The sequence below is a fragment of the Microtus ochrogaster genome, linkage group LG9 (genome assembly GCF_000317375.1).
Source record: "Microtus ochrogaster isolate Prairie Vole_2 linkage group LG9, MicOch1.0, whole genome shotgun sequence".
Taxonomy (NCBI): Eukaryota; Metazoa; Chordata; class Mammalia; order Rodentia; family Cricetidae; genus Microtus; species Microtus ochrogaster.
Genome location: NC_022034.1, coordinates 25,564,003 through 25,581,625, shown reverse-complemented (window position 1 = coordinate 25,581,625; position 17,623 = coordinate 25,564,003). Strand labels below are relative to the sequence as shown.

At 38.4% G+C, this 17,623-nt stretch overlaps 1 protein-coding gene across 3 annotated transcripts in view; it reads right to left on the bottom strand.

Moving 5' to 3' along the window:
* Rev3l (REV3 like, DNA directed polymerase zeta catalytic subunit) overlaps positions 1-16,889 on the bottom strand; it is a 143,648-nt gene extending 126,759 nt beyond the window's left edge. The window contains exon 1 of one of the 3 annotated variants that reach the window (XR_003378363.1): positions 16,367-16,889. Coding sequence is in view for 1 of the 3 variants with exons in the window: in XM_005363542.3 (XP_005363599.1) it covers positions 16,367-16,505 (139 nt within the window). In the remaining 2 variants the exon portion in view is untranslated. Of the gene's footprint in view, positions 1-6,848; positions 6,971-16,366 lie in introns of those variants that run through there. The other 2 variants (XM_005363542.3, XM_026787333.1) reach the window with 2 other exon arrangements.
* Positions 16,890-17,623: the final 734 nt, after the last annotated feature.

The window sequence follows — 17,623 nt, the reverse complement described above, 5'->3', positions numbered from 1 at the left end:
GTGGAATATCTACACATTAGAGTACTACACTGCAGTAAAAAACAATGACTTCTCGAATTTTGCATGCAAATGGATGGAAATAGAAAACACTATCCTGAGTGAGAACCTTCATCTGGTGATGGATGGAGATAGAGACAGAGACCCACACTGGAGCACTGGACTGAGCTCTCAAGGTCCCAAATGCATAAACTTATTAAGATAAAAGAATAAAGCATATTTATTACAACAAAAATTTTACTATCTAAAAACCTTGCTGAAAATGGGTTCAGGTAGGTTTTTTTAAAAAACAAAACAAAAAGGAATAAGCTAAAAGGATTAATATATAGTACAGGTCATGACTTACAGTAGGTATCATAGAAGGATTACTATACAGTACAGGTCATGACTTACAGTAGATATCATAGAAGGATTACTATATAGTACAGGTCATGACTTACAGTAGATATCACAGAAGGATTAATATATAGTAACAGGTCATGACTTACAGTAGGTATCATAGAAGGATTAATATATAGTACAGGTCATGACTTACAGTAGGTGTCACAGAAGGATTAATATATAGTACAGGTCATGACTTACAGTAGGTGTCACAGAAGTATCAAGTTAAAAGAAAAATATACAATGACACAAGACAAGAAATAAGATTCAAGATGGAATCATTTAAGGAATCCTCTTGGATTGCTAAAGAGGTAGCTACAACGCTATTCAAGTAAATTTGTTACAGATCTGCAACAAGACAGATGTAAAACAATTATTATTGTTACTATTAGGTAACAATTACTCTCTTTAGGCAATAATTTTTACTATGTAGTTTGTGTGTGTGTTTATGTATATATATATATACATATACATACAGTATGTATATACTATATACTATACTGTATGTATATGTATATATATATTAGTGATTTGTCTCATTGTAGTTTCAAGTACAAGTACCAGGAAAAAAGTTTCTTCACCATAAAGAGTTTAAAGAACTACTGTAAGGTTGTATCAGTCATGAAGCTTTTGTGTGTGCCAAATAACAGACACAAATAAAGCCACAGTGATGCAAAGTAAGACCAACAGAAATGGGAAACAAATTGTTTGTGACAGGTCAGACAAAAAATAAGTAAACAGAATATACAACATTTGAAAACAAAATTTTAAAAATGTCATATTTTCCTTATGTAGTTTTATGTTCTAGGATATCCTATCAGTTTAATAACAGCTTTTGAAGAAAACTCATTGTACCAAATGAACACAGCGAGCTACACTGCAACCTCAGAAATGCTTTCTAAAGTCATTATAGGAACAATCAAGGAACTAACCATCTGTCAATAATCCATATCAAATAAATGAGAAATTACTTCAAGTTTCAATGAAATGTATAGATTGGTGACAGTAAAAATTCTCAAAGAAACTTCAATAAATTTAAAAAGTTTCAAAAAAAAAGATACTGGCTTTCAACAACGTTCTACCTTATCACTTAAGAATTACTACTTGGTTTTGACTTTTTTATGCTGCTGAATAAAATTAATTGTGGAGCCGGGCGGTGGTGGCGCACCCCAATAATCCCAGCATTTGGGAGGCAGAGGCAGGCGGATCTCTGGGAGTTCGAGGCCAGCCTGGTCTACAAGAGCTAGTTCTGGGATGGGCACCAAAGCTACAGAGAAACCCTGTCTCGAAAAAAAAAAAAAATTAATTGTGGAGATAAGGTCTGGCAACCTTTAAAATGTTTAAAACTACATTAAATTACTCAAAACATGCTAATATGTCTGCTCCTACAGCTTTGAATTCTCTTTGTATAGAGAGTTCAGTAGAGTCAAGTACTTCACATCAGATGCTATATAGCAGGTGACAGACACTTCTGCCATTTTTCCATAGCTCACTAAAATCTGGTATTATTATCAGATTATGATTATCTGGTAATACTATTTTTCCAAAATGGATACATTTTATTTATCTTTATTTTACGTGATCAGTGAGAAACTAACAATCTAATCACTCTAATGTCTACATGGTTTGTAGGAGGAGGTCACACTTGTTCATCCTGGCTGCCTGGCTGCTTAGTCCCAAAATAACCACACAGAAACTGTATCAATTAAATCACTGCTTGGTCCATTAGCTCTAGCTTCTTAATGGCTAACTCTTACATCTTAATTTAACCCATCTCTATTAATCTGCATATCACTACAAGGTCGTGGTCTATCAGCAAAGTTCCGGACATCTATCTCTGACAGCGGATCCATGGCGTTCCCTCACTCAGCCCTTCTTCCTCCCAGCATTCAGTCCAGTCCTCAACCTACCTAAGTTCTGGTCTACCAGGCCAAGGCAGTTTCTTTATTCATTAACCAATACAAGCAACAAATAGACAGAAGTACCTCCCACACCAATGGTTGGTTAAAGAAAAGAGCTAATTGAAAAGATAAAGCAATGTTTGAACTACTATTGTTGTATGTGTTTGTGTTAAACACACAAGTATATATACAGTATACTTGTGAAATAGCAAGACCAATACAATATTCTGAACAATTATAATTGGTATGAAGTATTTTTCTACCTATGCTATACAATCTGATCATCTAAAAATAGTCCTTTAAAGGATGGCCCTATTTCTTACAAGGCATTGGTGGTGCACGCCTTTAATCCCAGCACTTGGGAGGCAGAGGCTGGTGGATCTTTGTGAGTTCAAGGCCAGCCTAATCTACAATAGCTAGTTTGAGGACAGGCTCTAAAGCTACAGAGACACCCTGTCTTGAAAAACAAATAAATAAAATAAAGGATGGCCCTATTTCTTGACTGTAATGTCAAAAAACAGTCTCACAATAGAAACAAATCTAGAAAAGGAAAAAAAAAGACAGGATATTTTCAAAAATTTTAAATCACAGACTTTTAAGGATAAAATCTCCAAACAATATACGTCCATGCTGGATCTTTTCTTTCTATTCTTGCACCAAATATGTGCGTATAACTTCATTGGGATGTGTTTTAAAGATTCATTTAATACACACACACACACACACACACACACACACACACACACACCCCAAAATTTTAAAAATCACTATTTAAATAAAAAGCACTTATTGTAAGAACAACTTGATTCTTAGATACAGGTCAATTTTTCTAACATATGAACATCTCAGAACCAAGAATTTCAACAGTAAAATGAGCACAAGAGAAATAGTATGTTTTAAAAGAAACATGTGGACTGGGGATGTAGCTTGGCTGGCAAAGTGCTTGCCTAGTATTCACATAGCTTCAGGTTTGATACCTAGTACCATGTAAACCAGGTATAGTGGTGAATGGCTGTTATCTCAGCACTACGGAGGTTGGGCAGGAGGTTCAAGATCATTCCCAGCTAACAGTGACTTTCAGGCCAGCCTGTGCTACATGAAACACTTTCTGCTTAAACATACTTAGATGTAGGCACACCTGCATATGTGTGTGTATACTTCTCAAGTATATAGGAAGACAATCTATTATAATAAAAGAATGTAGGGGCCAGGAGACAGCACAGCAGGTAAAGGTACTTGCTACGCAAATCTTGTGCACCATGTTGGATTCTGGGAATCTAATGTAAACATGAAAAAGACCTGACTCCCTGACTCCGCAAGTTTGTCCTCCAACCTATACATGTATGCTGTGGTGTATGTGCACACACACACACACACATACAAACACACACAAATAAGAAATTAAGAAATGTAAATTAATATTGAACTGAGGTCTATACTTTTACCCATCAGATTGAAGATAAAACACTTGAGAACAAAATCTTCAATATATGGTCTCATTTCTGGTGGCAGTACAGATTAAGGAACCTCTGTATTACAACTTTTATATTTAAAGAATGTCTTAACTTTTTTTAAAATGTGGTACACAAGATATATTTGGTATATGGTCATTTAAAAATTACTATAATTATCTGCTTTTTCAGGTCTCTGATAAGGCAGACAGGTAAGAAACTTGGATGAATATAGTAGTCTTACTCTACTTATTGCTTATCTAATAATACCTTATTGTACAGTTAGCGGAGAATGTAGGTATTTGTGAATGGGACACAGAATACAAATAGAAGTAACAGAAAGAGTTAAGTTTACCTGAACCAAATATATTGTTTATGTAAACACCTCCAGCTCAGGGTATAGCTCAGCAGCAGAATACTTGTCTATCACACACAGGGTTCAATCCCTAATATTATTTTTAAAGTTAAAAAAACAACCACTTATTTAACAAAGGGAGCAATGTCATATGACGTATGTCAGCAAATGGGCCCTTTGGACAAATGAGTCAGCCAGCAACAGTATAACAGATTATAATAACGACTGCCTAATTAGCCATATATCCTTAGGAAACCCCTAAAGACAACCCCTGTGATTTGTTTTGGACCATCAAACAAAAATACATATGGGCTTGTCTTTATTTGCTGTTCCTGGAAACTGTAGTGTTATCTTCAGGTGAAGAGTCATGTCTAGCCTGCTAGAAGCCTCCGGCTCTACGGCACCCTAGCTAACAGGCAGTACCAAACCCCAGACCAAATAAAACTATTCTAGACTAACCACCTGGCCTATCCACTAATGGCAGACATATAAACAAGCCCACGGAGAAGCAGTAACAGAGATGCTTAACTAATAGGAGCCCAGAATTAAAGGTTAATACAGCTATTTCTTGACACTAGTAAGTTTAGGGGAGGAATGCTGTACAGCAAAAGTTAGTGTAGCTGGGTAAAAAAAATAAGATTTGTGAGCAAATATGAAAATATAGCTGCCCCTATCTATGTAGGACTAGTCCCAAAGTCCCCATTCTTCTACTTCAGATATTAAAGCCTCTTAAATGAAATGGAGTGATATGTGCACATAGCCTATCTGTAACAGCCCATGTATTGTAAATAATCTTTGGGTTACTTATGGTATCAAATAAAATATAAATGTTAAGCAAATAGTTGCAATATTCAATTGTTTAAGAAACAATAACAAGAGAAAACCAGTCTGGACACATACAGCACAGATGCACTTGCCCTTCCCAAATAACTTTCAGAGATTGGATGAATCCCTGGATATAAGACCTTCAGATATAAAGGTCTGACTACAGATTCACATAGTATTTTCTTAATTATACTAAACTTATAAAAAATATTTTCTATTAGATTAACTGAAAAGTCCAATTTCCTTATAAAACATTTACATAACGTAATTCAGTCTAAATGATCATAAAATGTTGAAACTAGATAGTACCACTTAGAAAAGGTGAATTAATATGAGTAACTATTACTGTGACTAAGAATATGCTCACGGTCACTGTCATTTACTAACAATACTGTTTGGCTTTTCTGCTTCTTTCGTCTAAATGAGTAATAACCTAATACATGTTCTCTCATTTGATCTCACATGCTATGAGGCAAGCATGCTACAAACTTAGGTAAGAGTCAATTAGCCTTTCCACATCTCATTTCCTCAAGTGTAAAATGGTGGAAACAGTACTTTTTGATAGTGATAAAGACTTAATTACTTGGAAAATGGTATACAATAAAAATCAAAAAATGGTCCAACATCTGTTACTAAAATTAATATGAAATTAAAGTATTTACCTAACATATGCTTTCTATTTTAAAAACTTTAAACCCAATTAACCAAAATATGATACATAAAAATTAACTTGGAAAATCTTTCTGACTTTGTAAAAGTAAAAAAAAAAAAGGCTAACAGAAGTTATTTTTTAAAAACTGATAAATATATTTACAAAATATATGGTGAAGACAACTAAAGCACTAGAGAATAATGAATTATTTGACCTAATTCCACAGTCTTAAATAGGTTTAAAATAAGAGGCTTCTTTTTTGTATGTGTATTATAAATTCACAAAAGGAAAAACAAGCAAAGCAATAAATCCCTTTTGACAAGTCACCTTTACTGTGACACCTGGCATATGCTTTAAATATGTCCTACCATAATTTATGTATTTTTAAAGCAGTACTAATGACTTTGGAAAATCGGGCTCCTTTAAAGGAATACATTTAGCCTAATGTGTAGCACTGGGAAAACTATGGTTACTCCTCAACCCATGGCTTATCACTGCTCCTTTTCAAGGAGATCAGAAATGGACACTGCCCTGCCCTATAGAAAACAAGAGTTTTTTTGTTTTGTTTTGTTTTTAAAGTTATGCCTGGATGGGGTGATTTAAAAAACTGGCCAGCTTTTAAAAGGTGTTTGAAATACACAATTATCTCATCTATAGACATGAGTCATTGAGCAACTATAAAGAGCCTACCCCACAATGTGCAAGTGATCTACTTTTATATTAATGGGAGGAATACATAAATGTTACAAAATGTTACATTTTCCATTTCACTTCAATTCAAACATTTTAAAGAGCACTTAGTACACAAGAGGTAACAAGGAAGAGTCTAGAGACAAGTATAGAAGTGGGTAACATTATGCTACTATATGGCAGACATTTGCTGGTTATTTTATTCAGTAATAAGTCCTATGAGGTAGAAATTAGTAAAACTCATTTTACAGAAAAGGAAATTAAAGCACATAGAAGTAAAATAACTTGTCCACGGTATCTCAGCACAGAAGGCAGTGGGATGGAGGAGTTATTGGGGGGTGAGGGGATGCCTGAGGACAGTGCTATATGACTATTTCTACAGACAGTGTTCAATGCAGTAAGCCCTTTAACCGCAATGTGGGAAAGGGCCAGGGCTTGAAAACCAAGGAGATAAACTCTGGGAGTGGTCAAAGGAGCCAGAGGCTTAAAGAGTTTGATATTTGAGTTGTTACTTTTAAGGATGAGTACCAACTTCAACGCCAAGGATCATCCCACCCCCCTCACCCCCAATATATTAACCAAAATAAATTACTTACTTGAAATTGAGAAAAACAATTTTGAGAGTAATCTTCCTCAGATATATTATTCCATAGTTTTAAAAACAAATAATATGATGACAGTTTAATTTTTAGGTTGCTTTTATGTGGCTTGTCTTGGTTTTTATTCTGAAATGAAATTTAGATTAGTCATTTTCTTGTTCTGAGAAACTAGGAGTATGCCAACATGTTTTAACTTTACATTCTTTCACATAGCAATATGTATTCTTACTTACAAAGTCATCTTTTTCACATCTTAAACAAACCTAATTTAATATATAAATTACTTTTAAGTGTAAATATATGTATATGCAAACTAAAATACTTCTTTTAATTCTTGTTACACTTTCTTGGCAATTGGAAGAAGTGTAAGAAAAATAGAAAACTTTTACAAATTGTTAAATATTAGACAAGGCATTTCTGAGGTAACACTCTTTTATTTGTTTATATAGTTAATATTCCCTGAACCCAAAGAAAATTAAATAATTACCCCCAAAGAAACTGACTTTGAATTCTTATTAGTTCCCAAAACTATAAACTAAAATTAAAGTAGAATTGGCCAGAAAATATATATAAATAATTTTCCATTGACAATGACTATCCATTTGCTTCAGAAATCACTGTTAGATATATATTCAATTTCTGCTGCAGAAAACAGTCCAGTTTCCCAATAATAATTAAGCAACAAGTTTTCATTTAAACAAATTGAAATATTTAAAAATCTATAAGAACCAGAAGAAACACAGGAACATCTGGAAATCTTCAAAGAATTAAAAAAAAAACTATCAAAAGGTTAAAGAATTGTAACCAGGAGTATGAATGTTAGTTACAGTATGTTTTGTTACCCTAAATGCATCTACATCATGTTTGGATAGTGGATGTCTCTCTGATTGCCCAAGATATCCATCTCCATAGTATTTATATTTGCATGGTAATTAGAAGTTAACATAATTGTATTCAAAGTTCACTGTATCTTCACTCCTATTATTCTTCTTATTTAATACCACTGTGGTGTTAAATTAGCAACTAGGTACCAAAGCAACACACACTCCAAAGCATATCACATATCACACTCATTGAATTTATAAGTATTTCTTTGAAACAACTGGAGCTAATGGCAACCTAACCTATTTAAATGCAACCTACTTAAACTGCAATCATTTTTACTTCCTATTAACTGAATGCCAATGAAAAGTCAGAAGAAAATACGTACTAGCAAAGGAATCTGAGAAGTCTAATAGATTTCAATTGTGTATAATTTTAATGCTGATTTTCATTTCTAACTATCCTAAATTCTTCATTTATGTAAGTTGTACTTATTATTATTAAAGATCATCATACACACATATACACACCTTACTCGAGTCTATTCTACAATGATATTCTCTCCTCTTCTAGACACAGTAGCTTTTAAAGAGTTCTAAACTATATACATGAAATTAGTAATTCTACCAATGTTCTGTATTTAATCTTTCAATTGTCATCAATATCTTCCTACAATATCCCCTCAAATTTGAGGGAGTAAGGGCCAATGTGAAGTAGTGAAAACTGTCCAGATTCCCAGTTTTCAAATCTATCCTCATACAGGCCAATGAAGTACTGGGCAAAGCCTGAAGCTGTTACCTGTCTAAAATTCATGTGTTTGAATATATATTTAAATGTGTAATATATATATATACACATTCCCACAAAGTTTTAAATATACATACATATATACATATGTATAAAATAATAAGTCTAGAATAAGTTTCTCCACCCTCACATTGTTACTGGTTTTTAAAACCTTGTACAACAGAAGGACATACGGAACATCTGCATGGTGGTTAGTGAAATATAAATATATATATATATATTATATACACATATATGTTAAAATTTTAAGTATTATGATATTCTTATGAAAGAAGTAATGTAAAAATTCTTAATATGTATGAATTTTAAATCCCAACTTCTTCACATCAAGAAGGATTTTGGGGAACATACATATTCTATTAGTTACCTTGCAGCAAGATAAAATAGCCCATCAAATACACACAGCAAGCAAGGATTGAGAGTTGGACCTAGAGGTAGTCTTTCCCTGCCCTTCTCTGCCTCCCCAGCCACTATCTGCTTCCTTGCATCAATAGTGAGATGTACCTTGACCTAGATGGCATGCTCCTCAGGTACTTAGAATACAAGTTCAGAGCAGTTCCAAAATCTCTTTTCCTCAAGAAACAGCTGGGGCTGATGGCTGAAGACATTCTAGATAGTAAAGTACCTGTTACTACACTTCAAGTATAAAAAAATAAAAATGGTGGCTGGCCCTGCAGTTTATAGGTGCCAACCAAAAAGCCTCCCTTTCAGCCTCTATTTCACTAGGGCCACCCTCCAATGAGCTATATCCATCAATTAAAGGCTCTGAATTAGAAGACCTCTAACAAAACTTTTACTGTAGTGAATATTTTACAGCTGTTTAGAGCAATTATTAGGACCTTTTGCTTTTGTTCTGCTTTACTGATTTCTGTAACCACAACTTAAACCAGTTCTACTTACTGGAGGCAATTACTATCACCAATGATCCCATCTTCCTGAAGACAACAGTACAAATGTAGCACATTGTTTCTCTACCTACAACACACTCCAGTCTTTCCCCTTTCCTTTTTCCTCTTCCATGGCACCACGGCTGTACACACAGTATCGTATTGCAATGCAGCCACACATACTCATACACTTTGACACATATGCAAAACAGGAAACATAAAATCTTGAGTAGAACTGCTATCTTACAAGAAAAGTACACTTTTAAGTCTGAAACTTTCCAAACTGCTTTACATAAAGCATGAATACTTTAGAATCTACCAACAATGTAGAGACTGGCATTTCTCTTCACTATTCTCAACTTATCCCACATAGCTTTGCAAATATAACAGACGATGGAATACGTTATAGCTACAATTGTAACTTTATAAGAAATACTACATACATATAGCACTTTCACATGAATTTTCTTTGTTTATTTCTTTATTGGCAGGAGCTTATTAGGAAAAAAATTGGTTGCTTTTCAAAAGTACAAATGAGTTTACTAGTCAATTTACCTTTTAGCTTATGATTTGCCCCATACAGAATTTTATATCTGTCATAAAATTCAGAATCTAGCTTCAGCCTTTTTTTTTTTTGTAACCTGAAGGACATTTATCATTCCTGAACTACATCAAAAATGATTATCCTGTTTCTTATTTCACATTTGTTTTTGACTCCTCTGGAAGCCCACTTATTTTTTTGATCAGAATAGTAGCCATATATCTTAAAAATCCTTATTAAATAACCATTCTTTTCCCAACTGAAAGATCAAAGATAGTATCTTTGTCTTTAAGAACTAACATATGAGTTTATTTCTGAGTTTTACTCTGTTGCATCGCTATCATGTGCCCAAATCATGCCAGGCTCATAAACATTTTAAGTTCCTGGCATAGACCTCAGTAGCAGAGTATGTGCCTAACATATACAAAGCCCAGGGCTTACCCTCAACACAAGAAAAGACACCTTCATATACCCACTCCCATACTTTAAAATTAAAACAACTTCACAAGCAAATGGATATACTACAACTAGAAATTGCTAGTTTGCTTTAATAGAAAAAAATGCCTTTGACATTTTCTTAGCTAAGCATAATTAAGGTCAAAATACCGTGGTGCAATTATGCACTTTGGTGGATATTTATTTTAGAGACCCTACTGAGACTCATACTTTTGTCTTACTATATTTCTGAAACACATTTAGGAAATTGGCTTCTTCTTAACAAGCATGTGAATAGTCTTTTCTAAACTATGCAGTCAATATATGTTATGCGTAGAAAATCTGAAAAGTATAAAACACACTTTCTACAGAGAATCAACTTTATATTTCAATAAGTTTTTCTGCATTTTAAATGACTATTTTATAAACTGATTTTTTTCACAAAATGACAATATTTTCCATGTTATTACATAATCTAAACATGATTAGAACTGAATAACATTTTGCTGAAATATGCTCCCTTTATGTACCTACTTCCCACTGTTAGCCATCTGAGGCTACTCTCTGTGATGACTATCATCCATTGATTAATTTTTTCAGTGAATGCTTATGTTTCAAGCACTCTGGTAAGCACAGCTCTCTAACAGTGAACAACAACAACAACAACCATTATTAGCATTTCTGGAGGTTACAATGAAGAAAAACTAAACAATCTCCAACACATATAGAATATAGCTACAGCAATGCTATGAAGGCGCTTTAGATGTCCATGGGTAGGAGGACTTCCCTGAGGAAAGATAAACCGAAGTTTTAGAAGAAGGAAAAGAAAATATTCTACTTGCAGGGACCAGCAAGTTCAATTCCCTCAACGTGGGAGGGAGCATAGCAAGAAAAGGGGACCGAAATAATGCCAATATGGGAGGAATACAAAGAGCAAGGTAAGAGGAATATGGCTTAAACCATGACTGAAGAGAAAGGTAGGACCAAGCTGTGCAAGACTTTGTAGATAGGTAGTTGACACCCCCTAAGACAAGGAATTTTGTCTGTATTCTTAATACAACTGAGTATTACTAAAGCACATAGCGCGATGTAAACAATTTCGTTTTGCAAAAAAAAAAACTGATTACAGTGTAGAAATCAGATTAGAAGGGGCAGAATAGATTGGGATAAACCACGATTAGGCTATTGTAGTAAACCCTTTCAAAAATGTCAGGAGCTTGGACTTGGATGGTGATGGATAATGAAAAGTAGATGGATTCAAAAGGCAATTCGATTTGCCAAAAGATTTATGTCCATAGATTAAAATCCCTGAAACTAGAATCAATGAGTCCAAAGGGAACATTTCAAGGATTTTGGCATAGAGTGCTAACTAAGCAGCCCTACAGAGAGAAGTTTTCTTCATTTGTGAATTACTTCGTATCTGTTCCTCTATCCAAAAACTTTAATTCTTAGAAAATCTAAAATGACAATCTATACTTCCTTCATGAAGCCTTCCCTGGGCTTCTCTTTTTGCCTGTCAGGTGGTCATCACATCCTCTGTTTAGAGTCCTCACGATCTCTTGCACACATTTCTGCTTCAACCTAATCATTATTTCAATTTTTACTTCCATGTCTATCAACGCTTGTCTTCTGCGTTTCTGGAAGGTAATGTTGCTTTAACAAAGGCACACAGACTATGTTGATATACACTAAGCTTCTCCACAGTGTTCCAGAATCAAGAGGGCTCCTGCCTGCTTCTAATTTGTTGATTACGACTTTAGTCAAATATAATACATAAAACTATTAAAGCTTTCTATTTGGGACTTCAAATATTTATTAAAGTGGTCAAATTTTGTTTGTGATTAGCCTAACTAGATCTCTGTATGCTCCTGAAAATCTCTAATAATTATAACTAAATAGGTCTTACATGATCTTAAGATATTTTTGAATGTTTAGCTAAGTGTAAACAAGATTCTCAATTTTTTTGAGAACCTAAGTTAAGTGCTATAGTTTTCAAAACCACACTCATAAAAAATGTATTTAATAATCTACCAACTTACCAAATCAGGTCATTATAACAGTTCATTACAGCTAGGTTTATAAAATAGAAGATGCAATCAGTCAAAGAAGCCCCATACTCATGTAGAATTCAAAATTAGAATCTATGTTTAAAAAAAAAAAGAACCACCGGATTTCATGTTACTATCTCTAACAATCTGTAAAAACAGTCAGCAAGTAGGAGGAAAGTCACAGGAGAGCAGTAGTAAGCTCCTGGCAGTCATCAGGAAGGCAAACAGCTCCCTCTATAGTTTGTCTTGCTTACTTTGGTTCAGGACTTGGTTAGTGAACACCTTGCCCTTCTATTTACTCTACTCTGCATCTCAGCAGGGACGCTCTTTGAAAGGATAATTATGTTTAACCTGGTGCTGAGAAAGCGGAGAGTCATCCCAGCTCAGTGTGAAGGAGCTACATCAAGTAAGGAAGCAAGAGAGACAGAGGTGGAAACTGGACAGCATCCAGCTCCTCACCTGAGTAGTCACACCCACATTCAGATATGAATCCCATACTTCAGTCATCATCTTGCTCTCTTTCCACAAAGAAAAATTACTAGAACGTTGTTGTAAAAGAAAAGCACATTTTTCTATAAATGATAATGTTTGGGACACAGTAGCATACAAATAATCTTCAAGAGGGTTTTAAAAACGAGTCAGGGCCAGTGAGGAGACTTAGCTGGTAAAGGCACTCGCTGCCTGAGCCTGCTAACCTGTTGGATCCCAAGAACTCACCGAGTGGAAGAGTTCCCTCTGACCTCCACACATACAGGGGGCTGGAGCGCGCGCGCACACACACACACACACACACACACACACACACACACACACACAAATAAAGGTAAAAAGCTTTAATGAGTTTGAAAGAACGAAAGGTTTTTTTTTATTCCATCATTCACATGAAAATAAAATTAAGTGACTTCTATAAGAAATCACCATTCTTCGGTTAGCAGATGATCAAATTCATCAGTTAGAACTCCAAATTCAAGCTTGAACATGCTACTTGAAAAAATAATATTCTCAAATTTCATTAACTCAAAACACAGAGACTTTTAAATCCAAGACATTTTTGTACATTACACAAATATGTCCTTAAAATCCAAGACATTTTTGTACATATGCAAATATGTCCTTAAAAGAGGACAATAAAAGTTAACTGGACTGTTTCCTAAAGCAGAAAATTACTTTTCATGCAATAGCAGTCTTCCAATCAGTTTGAAATTTATAATTCTTAAATAGCCATTTTGAGAGAAATTTTCTTCTGATGCTATTTTTCAGGACCTCCTTTGAAAAGCAAATTCTGTTTAAGAAAATAAAAAAAAAATCTTTTCTCCAAACCCACGTAAAAGATTAAGGACTTCCAAAATTAGCACCTAAAAAGGGAAAACATGTTTATGGCGCTTCATGGACTATCGGGTGTTACAATTTTCATTCCTGTAGTTTGCTTGTTAGTAAAGATATGAACTAGTTGCATTTTGTAGTAGTAAATTTGTTTTCAATACAAAGTCTAGCATTCACAATTTTTTTTTTCCAAGACAGGGTTTCTGTCTAACTGCCCTGGCTGTCCTGGGACTAGCCTGTAGACCAGGCTGGCCTCAGACTCAGAGATCCACCTGCCTCTGCAGCCCAAATGCTGGGATTAAAGCATTAGATTTTAATAAGATATTCTGGCCTCTCTATTACATTAATTATTTTTAAGTTTTATTTCTCTACATGGCCTAAACTAGTTTTCTTTAATAAGAGAATTCAAAAGCAGAAAATTCTGCAGCTTATTTTTTCTTGAGATTGAATTAATACTAATTCTACTGGGGGTTTCTGACATTAAAATGTTTGATTTATGAAAACTGCAGACCTTCAGTGTATGCCAAGGATTTCAATTTTCTTCTTGTTGAGGAAACAAGATTTGTTTTATACTATGTAAGGAATTATTTTATTGTTTTCTCTCTTGACCTCAACTCCAAGGCATATCCCAACCAAGTAAATTATTAACATACATACATTAATGAGTGAATTACTAAGTCCTAAGCTGACATTTACATTCATCCATGTGCCATGCTCGAAACAATTTTTTGTTTAAGCCTCTGAATTATACCTCTTTCAATCTGATAATACTTAGCAATTTGAAATTTGGTTTTGCCTGTATGAAAAGTATTTTTTATTCATTTGTATTATTTCGAAGAACACCATAAAAACAGTGAATTTTTCTTTTTCCTTTTTAACTAGGGCTGGCGACCTATTGTAAGATATTCAGGACGAAGAGAAGAAATAAATATTCCTTATGAAATAGTTCACATTCCAATATCCAGAACACAAGTGTATACACCACAGTCTATATGTAAAGCCTATTCTTTCACAGAATTGGGCTGTTAGTGAAACAACAAACAAACAAAACTTTCCTACATAATACAGTTTTACAATCACCCAGAGATACATATTTAGTGAGTGTAGCAAGAAAAATCAAAACCGTAGAAAAGTAACTCAACCACCATCCAGACTGGACCATCACCACAAGTATCTACTAGTCATAGAACGTATTGCTCTACGACCTGAAAATCAACTTCACTATCATTCTCTGCAGCTGAGCCGAGAACAAGCAGTGTATTACTCCGAGGTTCCGAATCAAAACAAAGAGAGCACCACGACACTTAAAGGGTACAGAACCTATCCTCCAGAATATCAGAATGCCTCTTATTTTCCAGTCTTCAAGTCCCATGGGCTCTACCCTCCACCAGCTGTTAACAGCATTCAAATGCTCTATCTTCAAAGGTTCACAGCGTCAAACTCCCACTATTTGAAAAAGGAGTCTTTTACCAAATCTTATTTATCGCATTGACACTTTTAACAAAGAGAAGTCACATGAAAAGGTGATAGCTTCGAATGGGTGCCTGTAGTTTGGAAAGTGGTATTATCTTGGCAGCCCACAGAAGCTGACTGTAGTAATAAAGATGAATGGCGATGAGGGCAAGGAGCATCAAGTGGGAAATGCTATCTAAAATCCCATAGGGCAATTCCTTGGTAAGAGCATCCGCCTCCAGAATACTGCTTTAGTATTTCACCTTAACAGTTTAAAGCATGTAAAAAGCAAAACTGGAAAATAAAAACACAAAAACCTTGCATATTTGGCCACTATTCTATTTGTATTATAAATTCCCAACGAGCGTTCCAGAACATAGCTTCTGTCATTTTTTCCCACCATTTCTTCAAAATACTTTTTTAAATCTATTTTTTAAATGCAACCCTACAACCCAGCCTAGAGGCATTTTAAAACGCCTGTGGTGATGAGCCTGGCTGTGTTTCCTGACGAATTCACCCCCATTAAGTGTAGTATTTTATGTTGGGCGACACAAACACGTATTTCCTATTTCCATGGTGCACATTTCCTGAAAGCACTGCACCTGAGGATGCCGCTCTGTCCCCGCCGAGGCATAAAACTCTAAGCAGTCACGACCTGCACTCGCGGCACAGCCACATGGTCACTTCAATGAGAAAGATTATCTGGCTCCGGGCGCCACTTTCTCCAGCCAAAGCATCTCCGGCAGGGGCAGAGGAGAGCGAGGGTGAAAGGAGGCAACGGGGAGCGACTGACCACGGGGCTGACACTTCCCCTCTGCTCGCAAAGCCATTTCTAGTACAGGGCACCGAGGAGGTGCAGCGGGTACCCGGGGTCCCACCAGCCACCGACCTCTAAGGACCCCGGCAACTCGTCCTTGGGGACGAGGCACAGCCCCCGGACCCAGCGAGCGAGAGAGGGACCTAGCCCGCTGCCTGTCTGTCGCGGAGGGGGGCGCAGCGCTCGCACGAACCCACATTTTTTTCCCTTTGCCTCTTGTCACGCGCGGGAGAAAAGGCGAGCGGAGAGAAGAAGAGAGGAAGAGTCCGCAGCGACCCCGGAGAGGGCCGGCGGCGTGCGCGGCAGCGCCAGGCGGGGAGGGCACCCCCGACACCTTCGACACCCCGCCGCTCGCACCCCCGCCCCCGCCCGCTCCCGCTTACCTGCCGGGGTCGCTCCGAAGACTCGAACCACCGGCACCTTCTTGACAGGCAGCTGGGTGAGGGGGGATTGGCAGATATCCAGCCCCCGCAGCGGGCTAGCCATGTAGTAGTCGGCAGTCACTATCCTCACAGAAAACATGTTCGCCGCCGCCGCCACCGCCTCCCCTCCACGGGCGACCTGGCAGCGGCGGCAGCAGCGGCGGCGGCTCCGCAGAGGCGCCTCCTCCCCGGCTCGGTTCGGCTCGGCTCTCTTCTCCGTCTGCCCTCCCCTCACGCGGACGCCGAGACGAGTGGCGGCGGCGGCAGCGGCGGCGGCTGCGGCGCGCGGGGCAACGGGGCTGTGGGGCTGCCGCCGCCTCCTCCTCCTCAGACGCTGCCGGCGAGAGGCAGCGGGAGGGAAGCCCTGGCACGGTCGTCGGGTCGGGTGGTGCCGCTGATGCTGCCGCCACGGCCGCCGCCGCCGGGAATCACACGGGCTCCTCGGTCCCAGGCTGCAGCTCTTGTTGCCATGATGATGATGTCACGGACGCAACCACTGGGGGAGGGGAGGAGGGGTGTGTGTGTGTGTGTGTGTGTGTGTGGAAGTGTGCGCGCGAGGGTGCCGACGGGAGGGTAGCGGCGGGTGAGAGCCCGCGCCCCGGTGGGAACCCGGTTAAGGGGCGAGGAGGGGGTTCACCCCCGGGCCTGGAGCGCGCGGCTTCGGGAGAGGCTGGCGGGAAGCAGGGCCGCGCGGCGCGCGCCGGGGAATCGATGATTCGGCCTGTGGGTCGGGTCACTGCGGCGGGGCCGGGGGAGCGCCGATGTCATGGATAGGCTCCGAGGGGCGCGGGGCTTTGGCGGCTCCTGGCGCTCGCCTCGCCCACCGCCATTAAACATCCTCCTAGAGGAGGCGGGGAGGCGGCCGCGGACAGGATTTTTAACCGCCCCCCGTACAAGGTAAGGGAACCCGGCCGCGGGAGAAGGGAGGCGCGGCGCAGGTCTCGTGCGGCCCGGGCCTCGCGGGAGGGAGGGAGGGAAGGAGGGAGGGCGGGCCGGGCGGGGCGCTGGCTGGGCCGGCCCTTCTCAGGTAACGCGGCGGCTGTGCGCCCAGCCCTGGCCAGCGCGAGGGGCGGGGGCGCGCGGGCCTCGGCCTATAAAAGGGCCGCCCTGGCGCTCGCTCCCTCCTCCCGGCCCCGCGGGCGAGCCGTGCGCGCTCCTCCTCGCCCCCCCTTCCTGTGCTGCAGTGTCTGCGCCTGGCCACTTAAGGAGATTTATTCA